General features: G+C 37.8%; 1 protein-coding gene across 1 annotated transcript in view; it reads left to right on the plus strand.

The window, feature by feature from the left end:
- Positions 1-16,897, plus strand: part of lrp2a (low density lipoprotein receptor-related protein 2a) — a gene marked incomplete at its 5' end in the record, with an annotated part of 148,918 nt that overhangs the window by 70,610 nt on the left and 61,411 nt on the right. The window contains 12 exons of the mRNA XM_079821156.1: positions 1,920-2,086; positions 2,203-2,346; positions 3,368-3,477; positions 3,706-3,883; positions 5,559-5,772; positions 7,983-8,222; positions 9,192-9,380; positions 10,539-11,459; positions 13,641-13,806; positions 13,901-14,059; positions 14,180-14,469; positions 15,641-15,907. Of these exons, the coding sequence (XP_079677282.1) occupies positions 1,920-2,086; positions 2,203-2,346; positions 3,368-3,477; positions 3,706-3,883; positions 5,559-5,772; positions 7,983-8,222; positions 9,192-9,380; positions 10,539-11,459; positions 13,641-13,806; positions 13,901-14,059; positions 14,180-14,469; positions 15,641-15,907 (3,045 nt within the window). The remainder of the gene's footprint in view (positions 1-1,919; positions 2,087-2,202; positions 2,347-3,367; positions 3,478-3,705; positions 3,884-5,558; positions 5,773-7,982; positions 8,223-9,191; positions 9,381-10,538; positions 11,460-13,640; positions 13,807-13,900; positions 14,060-14,179; positions 14,470-15,640; positions 15,908-16,897) is intronic.

Consider the following 16,897-nt stretch of genomic DNA (forward strand, 5'->3'; position numbering starts at 1 on the left):
TTAAATCTTAAAAGTATATATTACTGAAATAAAAGTCCACGGGCCCTATCTTGCACCCAGCGCAATTGACTTTGTACACCGACGCATGTGTCATTCCTATTTTGCACCCGCGCAAAGCGCGCTTTTCCCTCCACAGAAGCACGTCGCTAAACTAGTGAATGCACTTGCGCTCCCTGGGCGGTTCAGCGCAAAAAAGGAGGCGTGTTCCGGCGCAAACAATCCCTGGTGCTATTTTGCTGTTCCATTAAACAATTGCGCCACTGACCAGAAAAAAACTAGTCTAAAGTCAGTGGCGCGTTGCGCGTTGTTCATTATGCTATTTTAAGGGCGCATGCTTGACCATAATGTATAGCGTGCACAACGCGCATACACTTTGCTCATGTAATCTACACAGATGCAACAGTTATTTTTGCAAATCATAAATTGTTACACTAAAAAAATATTAACACATGAGATGACGGAAATCATTGTGGTGTGCCACGAAGATGTGAAAAAATAGGCATAAATCTAGCTTACAAATTATTCAGGCTAATTGTAATAATTAAGGATAAGACCTGTTTGCCCAATAGTGGCAAGACATATATGTATATAAGGACATCTGACAAATTGGTTTGTCCGTCAAGAACCAGGAAAAAAAATCGACTGAAAAACTGAAAAAACTGAAAGACTGAAAAAAAAAAAGACTGTGAAATCACCTTTACCATAATGTACAACATTACAACTTCACTTCTCTGTCTTTCACTGCTCTTACAAGAACATCAGTCTCCTCGGCTGTGAACCGCTCCTGGCGTGCGCCTGGTAAATACGCCATAATAATAGCAATCCATAATGGAACTTGCGCACCTGCTTTTAAAGGGAATGTTGGATGACGCTCGGATTGGTTTATTCACGTTACGCCCAAACCACACCTATGAATAATGAAGCTACTTCAGACCAACCCATTTTAGATTTGCGCCGGGCGCAAGAGCCATTTATCCCGCCGGGAAAATAGCAACAGCGCCGAGACCCGCCCACAAAGTTACTTGCGGTTCGCGCTTTGACACTTGCGTTTCAGATCGTTAAAATAGGGCCCCACATGTATTTAAAGAGAGTACACTTTCATGACTGTTTCTTCACACTTAAGTAAAAAAAATCAAGTTTTACCTTGGTATTTTAAATCATAATTTTTTTAGATTTTTGTCAAGTTTTGTCCTGAGAAGTGCACTTATTTTGACGCCAAAGCGCATGTTAATACATTTTTTAACATACTAAATCACAACTTTATCATTACAATTGTGTAATTAGAAATATATTTAAATACAATGACAATACTATTATTTATATTAAATATATAAAGTATATTTTAGTTTATTATAAATGCTTGTCAGTACACTTTACCCATATTTTAAAGACAATACAATACATAAAACATTTATTTAAGTGGGTCAAAAAAGCACTCAACTTAAGTTTAACTTATTGCATGTAATATCAAATAAAACTTGTATCATTTAATTGCACATAACATGCAATTAAGTGTCAGAAAACATTACATTCAGTTTGCACTTAAGCACAGTATATTCTTTTAAAGTATATTATGTACTGTATGTAATAATATATATATATATATATATATATATATATATATATATATATATATATATATATATATATATATATATATATATATATATATATATATATATATATATATATATATATATATATATATATATATATATATATATATATATTTAAAGTATGCTAATGTGTACTTCTTTTTCACAAGGGATGGGAAGCATCTGTAAGCTTGCTTGACTCAAAAATTAAAATCATGTCATTATTGGTTGAAATTTAAATGTGTGTCACTGCTGAAAAACATTATTATGATTTTTTATGAATGGCATGTGAATTACGTATAATGTATGGCTGATGATTTGCAGTTGAGGATCCATTCCTTGTTGTGGTGAGAGACAGCATCATTTACGGCATCCCGCTCAACCCGAACGACAAGAGCAATGACGCCATGGTGCCGGTCGCCGGGCTGCTGAATGGATATGATGTTGACTTTGATGATGCTGAGCAGATGATCTATTGGGTGGAACATCCGGTAAAGCATATAAACATTTCCTACCTTATCTCAGATGATTAAATCAAGTTTCATCCTTAATTTTAACTAGTTAACAGGTGTATTGAATTCTGAAATTAGGTTTTTGTCTTGCACAGGGGGAGATTCATCGGGTAAAGTCAGATGGAACCAACAGAAGTGAGTTTGCACCAGCAGCCATCTTGGGTTCTCCGGTTGGACTGGCTCTGGACTGGATGGCTCAGAATTTGTACTACTCTAACCCTTCATCACAGTCTATTGAGGTTGGCAAGCCTCAAGCATCATAGTTTGTTCTTGTCAGGGCTGAGGGTTAGAATAGTTTGACTACACCAGTTTTATCAATGTTGAAAGCTAGTTTAAGTCTTCTAACCAGTAGATCTATGTGCTTCAAGCTTTGTTATCATTAACTAAAACTATTACAAATAATTAGCATTAATTGAAATAAAATATAAATATTAGATGAAAAACTTCACCTTGGCAACTAACTGAAATAAGTAAGTTTAAGTACTAACATTGCTAACACTAAAACTGAAATAAAACTAAATTAAAGCTAAATAGAAATATAAAAACAACAACAACAACAACAAAAGACAAAAGCACCTAACAAAATGACTAAAGCTTTAACAAACAAAGATTAAAATATAAAAATAAAAACAAATTAAAAAATATATATAAATAAAATAATAAATGCTACAATTGTATTTAAATAATTTAAAATAATGATAAATACATTAATAGTATTTAATAATAATAGCTGCAAGTAGAGCCAAGTTCAAAATGTTGTTTTCAATAACAAACTTTGTTTTTGATACAAAAATAAATAATATAATACCCATATTTGAGGAGGTATAACTGTAAACACAGTCAGGAGGCCAGTAAACAGGCGTAACAAAATTATATATGATTATGTATTGTATATGAATTATATATTTCTGAATGTTTACTTAAATACTTGATACTGCTACTAGACAGGTGAAAAATGGCTCGTTGTTGAATTGCTTGCAATTTGTTTCTTTGTTCTTTATTTTATTATTACTTGAACAACCTGAGGAAATATTTATTAAATTTAGAATTTATTTATTTATTTATTCATTCATTCATTCAACATTTTGTTCTTATATTCTTATTTTTTAATCATTTATTTTTTATTTAAAAAAAATTAACATTTAAAATATATTTAAAAAAAATTAACAATAGAGCGTGTTAAACAGCATATTCACTTTGCTACTGTATTGAAATTGGTATTGATAATTTATCAATTGCACTGGTTCTGTTATGTTTCAGGTTCTGAGGCTAAAAGGAGAAATTCAGTACAGAAAAACTCTCATCACTAACAACGGCTCACCCACTGGCGCAGGAGCTCCCGCTGGCATTGCGGTGGACCCGGCACGTGGGTAAGCCCAGATAAGCAGAACTTTGGCATTAACTCTGATCCGCAAATTCAACAAGCTCGGTCTGATTTAATGTCATCTGAACTGACTGAGCACAATAAACAACGGTCAACATGCACACAGTCATGATCAGTCCTTAGAATATACATACAGTATACATTTCTGTATTTGCTGTAGGTATTGGACGTACAGGATGTGTTTCTGTTTAGTGATGTTTCATATCTGTTTTAGAAAGATGTACTGGACAGATCAGGGAACAGAGAGCGGTATCCCGGCCAAGGTGGCATCGGCAGATATGGACGGCTCCAACCCGGCCATCCTCTTCACCCATAATCTAGAACATGTGGAGTTCATAACGATAGACATCAAAGAGAACAAGCTGTACTGGGCCGTTACAGGAACTGGCGTGGTACGCCCCACACGTTTGGTTGATGCAATCAGAAATATTAATGTAGTTGCATGCTTTAGATTTGTAGCTAGTTGGATAGATTAATATTAGAGTATATATCAAATACACTACCGTTCAAAAGTTTGCTCAATAAGTCTGCATTTATTTGATTAAAAATACAGTAAAAACATTAATATTGTGCTTTTTTTTTCAGTATCCCTTGATGAATGGAAAGTTAGAAAGAACAGCATTTTTTTAAAATAGAAATCTTTTATAACATTATAAATGTCTGTACTGCCCACTTTTGACTAATTTAATTAAGTACTATCTTACACTCTCAGAAAAAAGGTACAGCGGAGGTACAATTTTGTTCCTTGGGGAACAAAACGTATAACTGTACCTTTTAAAGGAACTCAATTGGTCCTTATGGTACAATTGACCTGTCGGTAAGCCCCGCCCCCCTTAGTTACTGTTGCTAACTCGGACAAACAAACGTTGCTATATCTTACAATGACAGCTGTCAGTGTGAAAACCTTATCCCAAGATGTCTTTGGACACAGAATGTAGCGTATATCCCGTCCGAATGATGGCCAGACTTTACTGATGGTTTATCAAGTTTATTATGTCCTTTTTCACTCCAAAAAATCATTGTAAGAGCTGAACAAACAAAGCATAAGAAGTGCGCATTAACGTCTCATTCACAAACTATCTCTCTCCGTTGCATTATCATTACCATACACAGCAAATTACACAAAAACACTCATACAAATAACAGTAAACAAACATATACACAGACCGTATGCCTTTTCGAGGGTGCAGTTAATAACTGGTCAACGTTGTATCTGCAAAACAACTCCGATAAACTGCATGCAAGCTCTTCCTTTCACTACCCGTAAACTATAATACCCATCAAAATATGAGTCCTCCTTATTAGGATAGATAATATAGACCTTAAACATATCTAAAATTAAATAAATTTACATATAACCAGTTTAAGAAGGAGAGGCACTGAAATGTAGACCTTCGTGTTTTTGACCTAAGTTACAGTGTTACATGACGTGAGAACAGTTAGCTATTTCAGTTTGTATGTTAGCAGGGACTTTAATCATAACTTAATGAGAGTATGACAAACAGAAAATCCTCTAAGGATCCCTGGAATCAGTGTTACAGTACCTCAGGCATGACATTTTAGCATTTTTGTTGCATAAACACCATCAAATTGATGAGAGCTTCGGATTTTCCAATGTTTCTCTATGGCGCTGACACCTAAAGATGTCAGAGTTCCGGTCCCAGTGCAACTGATACTCAACTGCTATTGGCTCATCTGCGTTCGAGGGGAGGGGCTTACCGATAGGTCAATTAAACCATTGGCAGGCAAGTTCGGTCCTAGTGAGTCGCTGTCCTGCAGAGTTTGGCTCCAACCCTGAAAGACGTCTATAGAAGCTCTTATTGAGAATTAACAGAGGTTTAGATGTTGGTTCTATTGAAAATATTTGGTCCATTATGGTGATGAGGTTCTTTAGTTGGGCACTTTGACTCTTGGCTTTTTATGCGAGTTTGTGTTTTTTGTTACTGTGTTAACAAAACACATAATCTGTTTAAATCAAAAGAAGCCATACACAAAAATTGTCATGAAGAAAAATATGTATGTATGGATTTGCATCAACCTTCTACAACTGTTTCTTCAATGTTTCAGATCGAGCGCGGTGACCCCGATGGATCAAACCGCATCACTATGGTGAATGGATTATCCCATCCATGGGGTGTGGCCGTACACGACTCCTACCTTTATTTCACAGATCGAGACTTTGAGGTGATTGAGCGTGTCGACAAAGCCACAGGACTCAACCGGGTCGTAATGCGGGATAATGTCGCTGGACTTAGAGTACTCAAAGTACACCATAGAGACTGTGAGTATAAAAAAATAATATGTAATTTTTTTTTTTAAACATTGTTCCAAAACCTAGTGAGCTGCTTTGCTGTCTACTACATACGTAGGTTGCCTTCTAAACCAGTATACTAACCGAATTTGGATGAAAAACTGTTTGTAACTCTCTTTACATAGACATAGTACATAGACAAAATTGATTTGAATTAGGCTTGCTACGATAGTCGGTGTTGCCGGTGTTACCGGTGTCCAGACTCAACACCGGTTACATCACTTGCCCACCGTGGCACCGCCCACCGTCTTTTTGATTTTTTTATAGTAATAAAATAATTTAGTTCAGTTAGAGAACAGACAATACAAATAAAAACTGAATGTATCTGCTTAATAAAGCAGGATCCGACCGTGAGTCTCGGCAGGAGTCATTCATCAGCTTTAAGAGTGAGGAGCTGACGGAGATGATCGCGGAAGATCTGGTTTCAAAGCGAAACGTAAAAGCGCCTATTTAAGGGAGTTAGTCATTTGTTTTGTTGTTGTGTTTTTCATTAAAAATAATAGGCTAATGAACCCACAATTCAAGCAACCCGCAGCCGAACTGGCGCTAATTCAAACCGAAAGTAAAATGTGCACGGCCGCACAGAGCGCGCATTGTTTACTTTCGCCTGGCTCCGCAGTGCGAGCCTCCGCGATACGCTGACTGCGCGCATTTATTTTTGCCGCGCGCACCGAGTATAAACAAGGCTTTACGGACGAACTGTTATTCATTCAATGCTTGATCAGTGCCCTGACTACTGAACTAGGGAACTGATTGAGACGCACCCATGGCCTCACAGAGCGCGCATTTACAGACGAGCTGTCATTCACGGTGTGCGCGCACTGGCGCGTTTTCAGTTCAGAGCGGTCGTGTGCATGTTACTTTCGGTTAGATAGAATTAGTGATTTAAAAGCCTCCGCCGGTGATACCGGTATTACCGGTGTTGTCACACATCAATTAACCGGTGGGGAAATTTCCTCACCGTCACCTCCCTAATTTGAATGGATTTTTATGTTTGCATGCTGCTAAGCTAATAACATAAACTCTAATATACATAAAAATACACATCACACACAAATACTGGGTAAAATAGTCCCATTTTTAATTACATCAAGAAAAGACACTACAGGCAGAACCACTGTTTTTTTTTTTCTTGCACTTGTTTGGGGCTATTTTGTCTTCATTTAGACTAGAGGAAAGAAAACATCCAAAATGTACATTTGGTTATTTATTTGCATCTCTAGATTTAAATTACAGTACATATCTTCAAAGGCCGTTTTCTTAAAATGAGTAGTAGCACATACATACAGCAAAGTCTTATTGTTACTCTTATCTATATTCCAAAGGCTTTTACTGAGGGGTATGTTTATACCGCATTCACCTGATTTATATAACCCCTTATTTCTAAGATATGGTGAAAATGTATTTGATAAACATTTTGCTCTAATATGTCATTACAAGAAATTTGAACCCGACTTAATCCAGTGTTCAGATTTCTGTTGGGTAGATTTATGCAAATTAGTGCTTAATTAATTAGATAATGCCTAATTTGCAGAGTTAAACATAACATTTCAGAAAACGTGTAATTCCAGACAATTATCCTAATGCACTCTGATTAATAAATTGGGGAAAGAATGGTGATATCAATTAGTTTTTTTAATTTACCCTGTCCATTAGAACCTCAAAATGCTGCCTATGTAGGCATCTCACAGTGTCATTTTTGAGCGTTTATCTCTGACTCGTTCCACGGTTGACTAATGGTGGTCTTTTCTGGAAGTCATCGTAACCTTGATGCCCATGCAGCAATTACCAGAGAGGGATGAATGACTTTCAATGGGATATCAGTTTACCAATTAGTTCCCCCCTGCCTCAGGGGGACACTCAGCTTTATACGGAGAAGAATCAGTGTCCCTTTGTTCGGTGTTCAGTGCACATGTTCATTCTCTGGGGCTGTGAACGCTGTCTATTGTATAAGTCCTTCCAGTAAGCGGTGGAAGTGATAGCAAAGCAGCAATATATCAGTATCACTACAGACTGAGATGCACCAGAAATGTGTATACATTACCAGAATAGACAGATATGAGTCAGTATCATGTACTCAAACGATTACCTCTTTGCGGTTTTCTTGTAAAAGTATTAACTATCTCCCTCTCATTCTCTTTATCTGGTCTACGTTTGTCTCTCTGTCTGTCTCCCTATAGCCTCAGCAGGCTCGTCTAACGGTTGCAGTAATAATGTGGGGATATGTGAGCAGTTGTGTCTACCACGTCCCAATGGCCTGTTCAGCTGCGCCTGTGCGACTGGGTTCAAACTCAACGCTGATAACAGGACCTGTTCCCCCTACCAATCCTACGTGGTGATCTCTATGCTCACTGCCATCAAGGGCTTCAGTCTGGAGGGAGCGGATCACTCGGAGTCCATGGTGCCTGTGGCAGGCAGAGGTGGGGATCAGTAGGGCTGGGTGGTACACATAAATTAAAAAAAAAAAAGATTATTTAAAATATTTAATGAATATAATATAATAATAATATGTTATATAATTGCAATATACTTAGTAAATATTTAGTATTATTCAAACTATTAAACAGTATTAAATATTTTATATTTTGTATTTTTTTTTACTTTTATATAAAAGTCTTTTATATTTAAAAATGATTTACAAATTATATATATACTATACATACATACATGCATATCTATTGATTCATATTCATATGATTAAAATGAATAATATAATATTAGGACGAATATTATACGTTTTTCATTTATATGAGCAAATATAACATAATTATAACTATTATAATGATATAAAAAGTATTTCCAAATTAGTTGTATTATTTAATTATTTATTTAATTATTTAATATTCATATGAATTAATATTAATATTTATGTTTTGCCATTGAAGCCAATTAGATTCAAAATGTTCAAAAAAGTATAATTCATGAATTAAAGTACAGTAAAAAAATCTAGTTTTATAAATGCATGTGGTCTACACTGTTTTTCCCTAAATGAATATTGAATATATTTATAATATTTTTAATTTATGTGAATGAATATAACATAAATACATTTTTATTCACTAAAATATTTTATTATATATTTATAAAAAATGGCATACAAAGACATTTTTGAGTGATAAGTCCCAAATGATTTGTTGAATCAGTGTTGAATCGATTAATTGAAGTGGACTCATTTGTGTTACTTAAGTTGTAGTCAGAGACCGTATTAATAATCATATTTAAAATCAACAAAAAATAAAAATCATACTTATTCACATTGTTGCTTTATTTTATATTGCTAGCATAATTTTACAAATATATTGTGAATATTGTGTAATGAGAAAGGGTACAACGAAGAAAAAAAAGAATGTTGCACTACTGTATAAATGTTATGCATATGTGTCCCGTAGGCCGCAATGCTCTTCACGTAGATGTCCACATGCCTTCCGGTTTCATTTACTGGTGTGACTTCAGCAGCACCGTGGCGTCTCAGAACGGAATCCGCAGGATCAAACCGGACGGCTCTGGATTCCGCAGCATCGTCACCTCTGGAATCGGACGTAATGGTATACGGGGCATTGCTGTAGACTGGGCCGCAGGTGAGGAGTTGTGTGCTTGTTGTATGTTTAAAATCAGATTTGGTGACTTTGTATGACCGCTTCTCTGGTCATACAGAACAATTGTAACATTTTGATTGAAACAAATTTGGCCACATCCCAAAACCAGGGAAGTACCTCAACGGAATGTGAATATTAAAGCCAAGTACCTAAGATACACTGAATTCATGGAGCGTTATGTGAAGCCACTGCTTTCATGTGGTTTATGCTATTCTGGAATGTTCTAGAGCAGCTTTAGAGGTCAGAATGGTGACAGCCTTACTGTAGGGACATGTTAATTAAATCGCGTTAGTATAAGCACAGACAGGTGGCATTGGAGAAGATTAAAGGTTAATATATGACAGAAAAGAGACTCGCTTTGTTTAGACCCCAGTGACCCATGGCTTGTTAAACATAAACTTTTAACCTGAATATGTTATTAAACAAGTTTGGCACACTACCTGTCTCTTAAAAAAACTATAAAAACAGTAATATTGTTAAATATTATTTTAATTTCAAATAACTGTTTTCTATTTGAATATTATTTCAAATGTAATTTCTTCCTGTGATGCAAAGCTGAATTTCTTAGCATTGTTACTCCAGTCTTCAGTCACATAATCCTTCAAAAATCATTCTTCATGATTCTAATTTGCCAATACGGAAACATTTTAAATATTTTTTGTGGAAACCATGATGCATTTTTTTCAGGATTCTTTGATGAAAGAGAAGAGCGTTTATTTGAAATAGAAATTAAGTATCCCATAGTGTTTATGTAAGGCATATCAAATCCAAGTTTAGTTTTACTTTATATACTTTTTGTTTAATCATGTCTACAATTTTATATTTTTTGTTGCAGATATTATTTCTGCACATCTTATTATTCGACTCTTTTCTAAGAAAATTCATAAAGGGCTATAACTTTACATGACATCTTTAAAACGCAACCCTCTTGGGCTCATGGTGCAAAAAGCTAAAAAAAAACGGATGCATTGGAACTTGAACAGTTAAAAAGTAGCCTAAACAGAATGCAAGGACACTTCCTGTGTGTGTGCGCCCCTTAATCTCTCATTGAGTGTCCAAGCATTTTGTGTGAATTTCGTGCACTTTGAGTTTCTAAGCTTTTTGTGCTACTACACATTGTTGTATTTTGTTTTTCCACAGGAAACCTCTATTTCACCAATGCCTTCTTGACTGAGACGTACATTGAAGTCATTCGACTCAATACCACGTTCCGTCGCGTTCTTCTCAAAACCCAAGTAGACATGCCACGTCATATTGTGGTGGACCCCATGAACAGATACCTCTTCTGGGCCGACTATGGACAGACCCCCAAAATCGAGCGGGCTTTTCTAGACGGTTCCAACCGGACAGTGCTGGTTTCTTCAGGCATCATCACCCCTAGGGGGTTGGCTTTGGACCACCGAGACGGATACATCTATTGGGTGGACGATTCCCTGGACATGATCGCAAGAGTCCGGCCCGAGGGGGGCGAGACGGAGGTCGTACGGTACGGAAGTCGATATCCGACTCCATATGGCGTCACAGTGTTTGAGGGGAGTGTAATCTGGGTGGACAGAAACCTGAAGAAAGTCTTCCAAGCCAGCAAACAGCCAGGCGCGACCGACCAGCCGCTCGTGATCAGAGACAACCTCAACATGCTTCGGGACGTCACCATCTTTGACCAGAGAATGCAGCCAAGTTCGGCCCACGAGCTCAATAACAACCCCTGCTTGGAGTCTAACGGCGGCTGTGCTCACTTCTGTTTCGCCATTGTGGGAACTCCGACGAGGAAGTGTTTGTGTGCCTTTGGGAATCTAGCTGCGGATGGCAGCAGTTGTGTGGTATCCCGGGATGACTACCTCATTTACACGACAGAAAGCACTGTACGATCTCTGCGGCTGGATCCAGAGGATCACTCGCTGCCGTTTCCCGTGGTTAACGTTCCCCGGACTTCGGTAGCCCTTGATTTTGACCGGTTGGATGGCAGGATCTATTTCACCCAGAGCTCGGGAGCGGGCCAGAGCAAGATTAGCTTCATTACTTTGGCTTCACCTACCTCTCCTGCTTCAGAGGTGGCCTCAGGTGAGCTGCTGATTTAAACTCCTAATGCACTCTGACACTGCAGGTTCAGCTAGAAAAGGAAAGGTAATTACGGCAATATTTGAATGTTGGCTTGACAAAGTATCTTGCATGACATTTACATTTTACAATGGTTAGTTTGCAGTCTGGAGGTTATTTGGATCTTATTTACCATATAAGCCAACTTGTTCTTTTAATGTGAAATATAAAAAAGAAAAAACACATGAGATACGTTTTTTTTTCACAGGCAGCAAATGCACATGTTTGTTATTGTCATTTTGAATTTTAACTGGAGCAGATACAATGTTCTGGAGTAATTTGGGATCATGTATTTCTTCTGTCACTGTAGAATTTGTGCAAAAAAATGTGCAAAAGCAGTCTGAGAAGCCCTGATAAGCCCTCTAAGACCTCAGAGTAGGGGTGTAACCCCCATGTCGCGATTCGATACATATCACGATACTGAACTCATGATACAATATTATTGCGATATTCCAAGGCATATGGTAAAATGTTAACAAACAATGTTCTGTTGATTAAAATGCTACGTTTGGTATTACATTGGTGGTTGGAAATTAACAGGCTTGGACTTTGTGCGGGTAACCCAATGCACAGGACAACGGTGACACCAAAATAAAATTTTTCATGATTCTGAAGCTGAAAATACAGAATTATTTTAGACGAATATGCTTTCACTCTGTCACTAGATATATTTAAAAATAACCTAGGCCACTTTTTACTGGTAATATAAGACATTTGTCATTATCAGGTCCCACAAATATTCCCCCATTACATTATTATACATTATATTTAATATTATATAAGTAGTTAAATGTAGTACTGACACTAAAACAAATTTTTTTCTCACACAGAAATATAAATTTTGGGTGAACTATATACAATACAGATTGTCACTATCCACATATTGTTGCATTTTTGTAATGCGATGACAAAATATGTTGTAACACCCCTATCTCAATATCTTAAAGAAGAAATATAAAAAAATATTTCACTGTCGCTATCGGGTATAAGTCTGCTGCGGAGCTCGCACCAGTGCAGGCTCGGCAAAAGTGTAAACCAAGGGCGCATATCGATCAGAAAGGGGGTGTTCGCGAGCACCCATCTGAAACCTTTTGTTTTGGAACCTGGTGCCTTTTCTCCCTTGTTCATTTAGGCATATGCAAATACGACATTCGCACTTGGATCCGCACCAAAACGCAAACTCTTGGACGGTTTGCTTGAGGTATGAAAGCAATCCGACCCAACGGACCAACGAACCAAATGGTATTATAATTCATAACAGAAAATGTGCTATATAAAAAGCAGTAGTGTCTGATTCTGTGAGTGAGCATATTAGTTATCACAGTTTAAAACCAAAACAGCACCTCTTCATCTTAAAATGTTGTGTAATTGCGCTTCTCTATGCGAGAATGCAGTCCCGATGAAGCTTTGATTCCTGCTCTAGCTGCATTATAACCTTTGTATAGTGTTTGCGTGTCTTGATGCAGTCAACCTCTAGACAGCGCTGCAGTATTAATATGCATTTGCTGCAGTATAAATATGAATGTAGTATAAAGTGGGAATGACGGCTACATTTGTATAGTGTTTGACTCTCAACGGTTACAAATAAAGCCACATTAAGCTCATGGAGCGAACTTGTCAATCATGATGGATGATGCAGAGGAAACACTGACCAATAAGAGGACAGCTGTACTTGCATGTGACTTGCATAAACACATTTTGGTATGCTTTGAAAGGTTGCCTTGTGAAAGTGAACCGAGCCAAGAAGAAAATGAAACATTGTAACAAATTCAATTAAACCAAACAAACGTTCTATAGGTGTGAAAACGCCCTAAAATGACCAATGGGACGCCCTACGGTCATCACAAGCATGTGACGGCCATTGTAAGTCCACAAGACCGTAAGTGCAAGTGCGCTATTTGGGACAGGGCCATTGTGGTTGCTTATTAGATTGTTGCCAAGGTATTTTGGGTGATAAAAGTGATAAAAAGAAGTACAGGGCACTGCTAAGCATTTCTAAAGAGTTCTAATTGGTTGTGTCGCGATTGTTGAGGTTTTTGCTATGGTTGTTACTAGGCAGTAGATAGATGTTTGCTACATATAATAGACTGCATGTTATGTTTTACTAGCAAATGTTTATATATCTTTGATTTCTTCTCTGTGGAGATCTGGGAGCTCCTGATGGCATCGCCTATGACTGGATCAATAAGAGGATCTATTACAGTGATTACATTAACCAGACCATCAGCTCCATGGCAGTGGATGGATCTCAGAGGACTGTTGTAGCACAGGTGCCTAGACCCAGAGCCATCATGCTCGATCCATGTAGAGGGTGAGTCTGTGATTCAGTTGGTCTGTGATTTAGTTGTTTAATGAGCCATTTTCTCATTTAATTTAAATGCATTTCTATTTCTGTATGGGGTCAGGTATATGTACTGGACCGACTGGGGAACCAACGCAAAGATAGAGCGTGCGACTCTGGGGGGAAACTTCAGGACAGAGATTGTCAACACTAGTCTGGTGTGGCCAAATGGTCTGACACTGGACTATGACGATCAGAGGCTGTACTGGGCAGATGCCAGTTTGTAAGATCTATAGTTTCATATCAAGACACTATTGGTATTATTACCTAGCAACACTTCTCCTGCACTGTTTGTGCTACATAATGTTAAGGAAAGGTTTCCTGGTGTTCTCTCTCCGTGCAGACAGAAGATTGAGAGGTGCTCACTCACCGGCAGTAACCGTGAGATCATCGTAAGCACCGCCATCTACCCATTTGCAATGACAGTGTATGGTCAGCAGATCTACTGGACGGACTGGAACACACGCAGCATCTACCGTGCAAACAAGCATGATGGGTCCGACCAGAGGGTGATGCTACAGAACCTTCCATCACGGCCCATGGACATCCACGTGCTATCCAACAGCAAACAGCAGCAGTGCAGCAGTCCCTGCGAACAATTCAACGGGGGTTGCAGCCATATTTGCACCCCAGGTAGGTTCACATTTCAAAAAAATTAAAGCCATTATGCTCTAAAGCAGGGGTCTCCAAACCCCAATTAAACACCTGAAGCAGCTAATCAGTGTCTTACTAGGCCCTTGTAATGCCGCGTTCCAGGCAACCGGTAACCCGTGTTTTTACAACCTTCTACCCGTGGAAGTGCACTGGAACGTCAGTCAAACCCATGACTTCCCACCCGTGAACTCGTACTAGATCGATGTACTCCCAGTTACGAGATCTGACGTCACACAGCTCACGAAACAACAATGACAGCCAAGTACAGATGCGGTGTTTATGAGACAAATATACAATTAATGTTAAATAAAAGGTATAACAGCTTCTCTTGCCGTGTGCCATTTTTCCCCTCCGTTTCCCTCAAATTAGCAAGTAAGTAAGCACCTTTGGTGATAGAAATTATTGTAAATTTAGCATAAGCCTCATACGGTCCGCCATGCTTTGTTTACATCTAGCTACCACACGATTCCTTGAGCTCAGGCAGTTTGGCGTGACTTTGCCTGGAACGCTACAAAGTTGCGAGTCGTGGTTTGAAGTTGTAACTTACAGGCTCAAAAACCTAACTGGAACGCAGCATAAGACACTGATTAGCTGGTTCAGGTGTGTTTATTTAGGGTTGGAGCTAAACTCTGCAGGACAGCGGCCCTCTAGGACCGAGTTTGGAGACCCCTGCTCTAAAGGCTCTGTTCCAAAACCTAGTGAGCTGCATTGCTGTGTACTGAAATAAAACCTCATTGGTTGACTCATTTAGAGCACTCTACATAGGCAGAAGCTCAACATGTGATTCTGCCTTAGAATTTAATTATTTTTGGATTATCTTTGGCTCTGGAGTGCACATTATGATGCCTACATAGGCAGCTCATTAGGTTTTGGAACAGAGCTTACATCTATTTTGAACAAAAATATATTGTGTAAATATATATATATATATATATATATATATATATATATATATATATATATATATATATATATATATATATATAATATATATATATATATATATATATATATATATATATATATATATATATATATATATATATATATAAATTATACCATCAATATAATTTGTATAGTATCTTTAAAATTTAATATTTTTAATACGCATACATTGTGAAATTAAGCACTTTGATTTAAAATGCATCAGGCCCTCAGGGAGCAGAGTGTCAGTGTCCCGCCGAGGGCCGCTGGTATCTGGCCGACAACAAATACTGCATCCCTGACAATGGGACACGCTGCCAGTCGGGACAGTTTACTTGTATGAACGGCCGCTGCATCCGCGCCCAGTGGAAATGCGACAACGATGATGACTGTGGGGATGGCAGTGATGAACTCGAGAGAGTGTGCGGTGAGATGCATTGCTGCTTACATGTTGTCATCTTGTACAGAGGACTTCAAATCTTTTCAGTATTATGTAGATACAGTTTATTGATTCAGAATATGTGCCAGAGGATTCATAAATGGTGTGCCAAATGTGCTAATATGAGGCCGCAATGCTTAAGACCCTTAGAGTGCTCACTTCAAGAGGAATTCACCCAAACTGACAATTAATGATGCACTTTTTAACTTAAAATTGATATTGCATGTGCATAACTTAGCATAATGTTGACAATATCTATGTTTAAGTCTTTCCGTCACTGACTGACCATCTCTGTTTGCCAGTGAATGAATTTTCCTCTCCTGCACTGCGGCGCTATCTTTCACTAACATATTTGTTCTTGCTTTTTTCTTACTTGCACAATCTGCTCAAATCTCTTGCTCCAGGATCCAAGAGTAATTTCGTTTTTGGTGTGTATTCTTGCTTACCTCTATTCACGTGTAGATAAAAGCTTTGTTCCAAAACCTTGTGTTCTGCCTACATAGTTAGTTAACATGATTTTGCTGCTTTTTTAGGCACCTTCTTTTGGCCAAATTCTAAGGCAGTACCACATGTATGTTTTGCAGAGACAATAATGCCATAACGCATTGCAACAAGCTACATGCAAAAATCAATGCAATTCATGTTGATCATAAATATAATTAGAATTAATTCAGAACTGAAAAACAGATACAAATCTAATAAGGATTTTATGGAAATGTATTTTGAAACTGGGAAAATGGGCGTTTCGAATGTTCAGAGAACATTCAGAAATAACATTTTCATAACTTAAAGGGGTACTTCAGGGATTAGCATTAAGCTTTGTATCAGTACAAACCCGGTATTATATTTGAATGATCGTGCCCCCCCCCCCCCCCCCCCCCTCATATCCTTTATTAGAGATTTATGTATTTTATTCCTGAGAAAAAAAAGCCTCAGATGATGCAAATATCGTTATCGGAGGCTTATTTGGCCAGAGGCTAGAGACTACAGCCAGTAGTAGGAGTTAGTTCCGTGTGTTTTCAACCCGCCCATAGGGGTGGGATC

The sequence above is a fragment of the Gobio gobio genome, assembly GCF_949357685.1.
Source record: "Gobio gobio genome assembly, chromosome: 7".
Lineage (NCBI taxonomy): Eukaryota > Metazoa > Chordata > Actinopteri > Cypriniformes > Gobionidae > Gobio > Gobio gobio.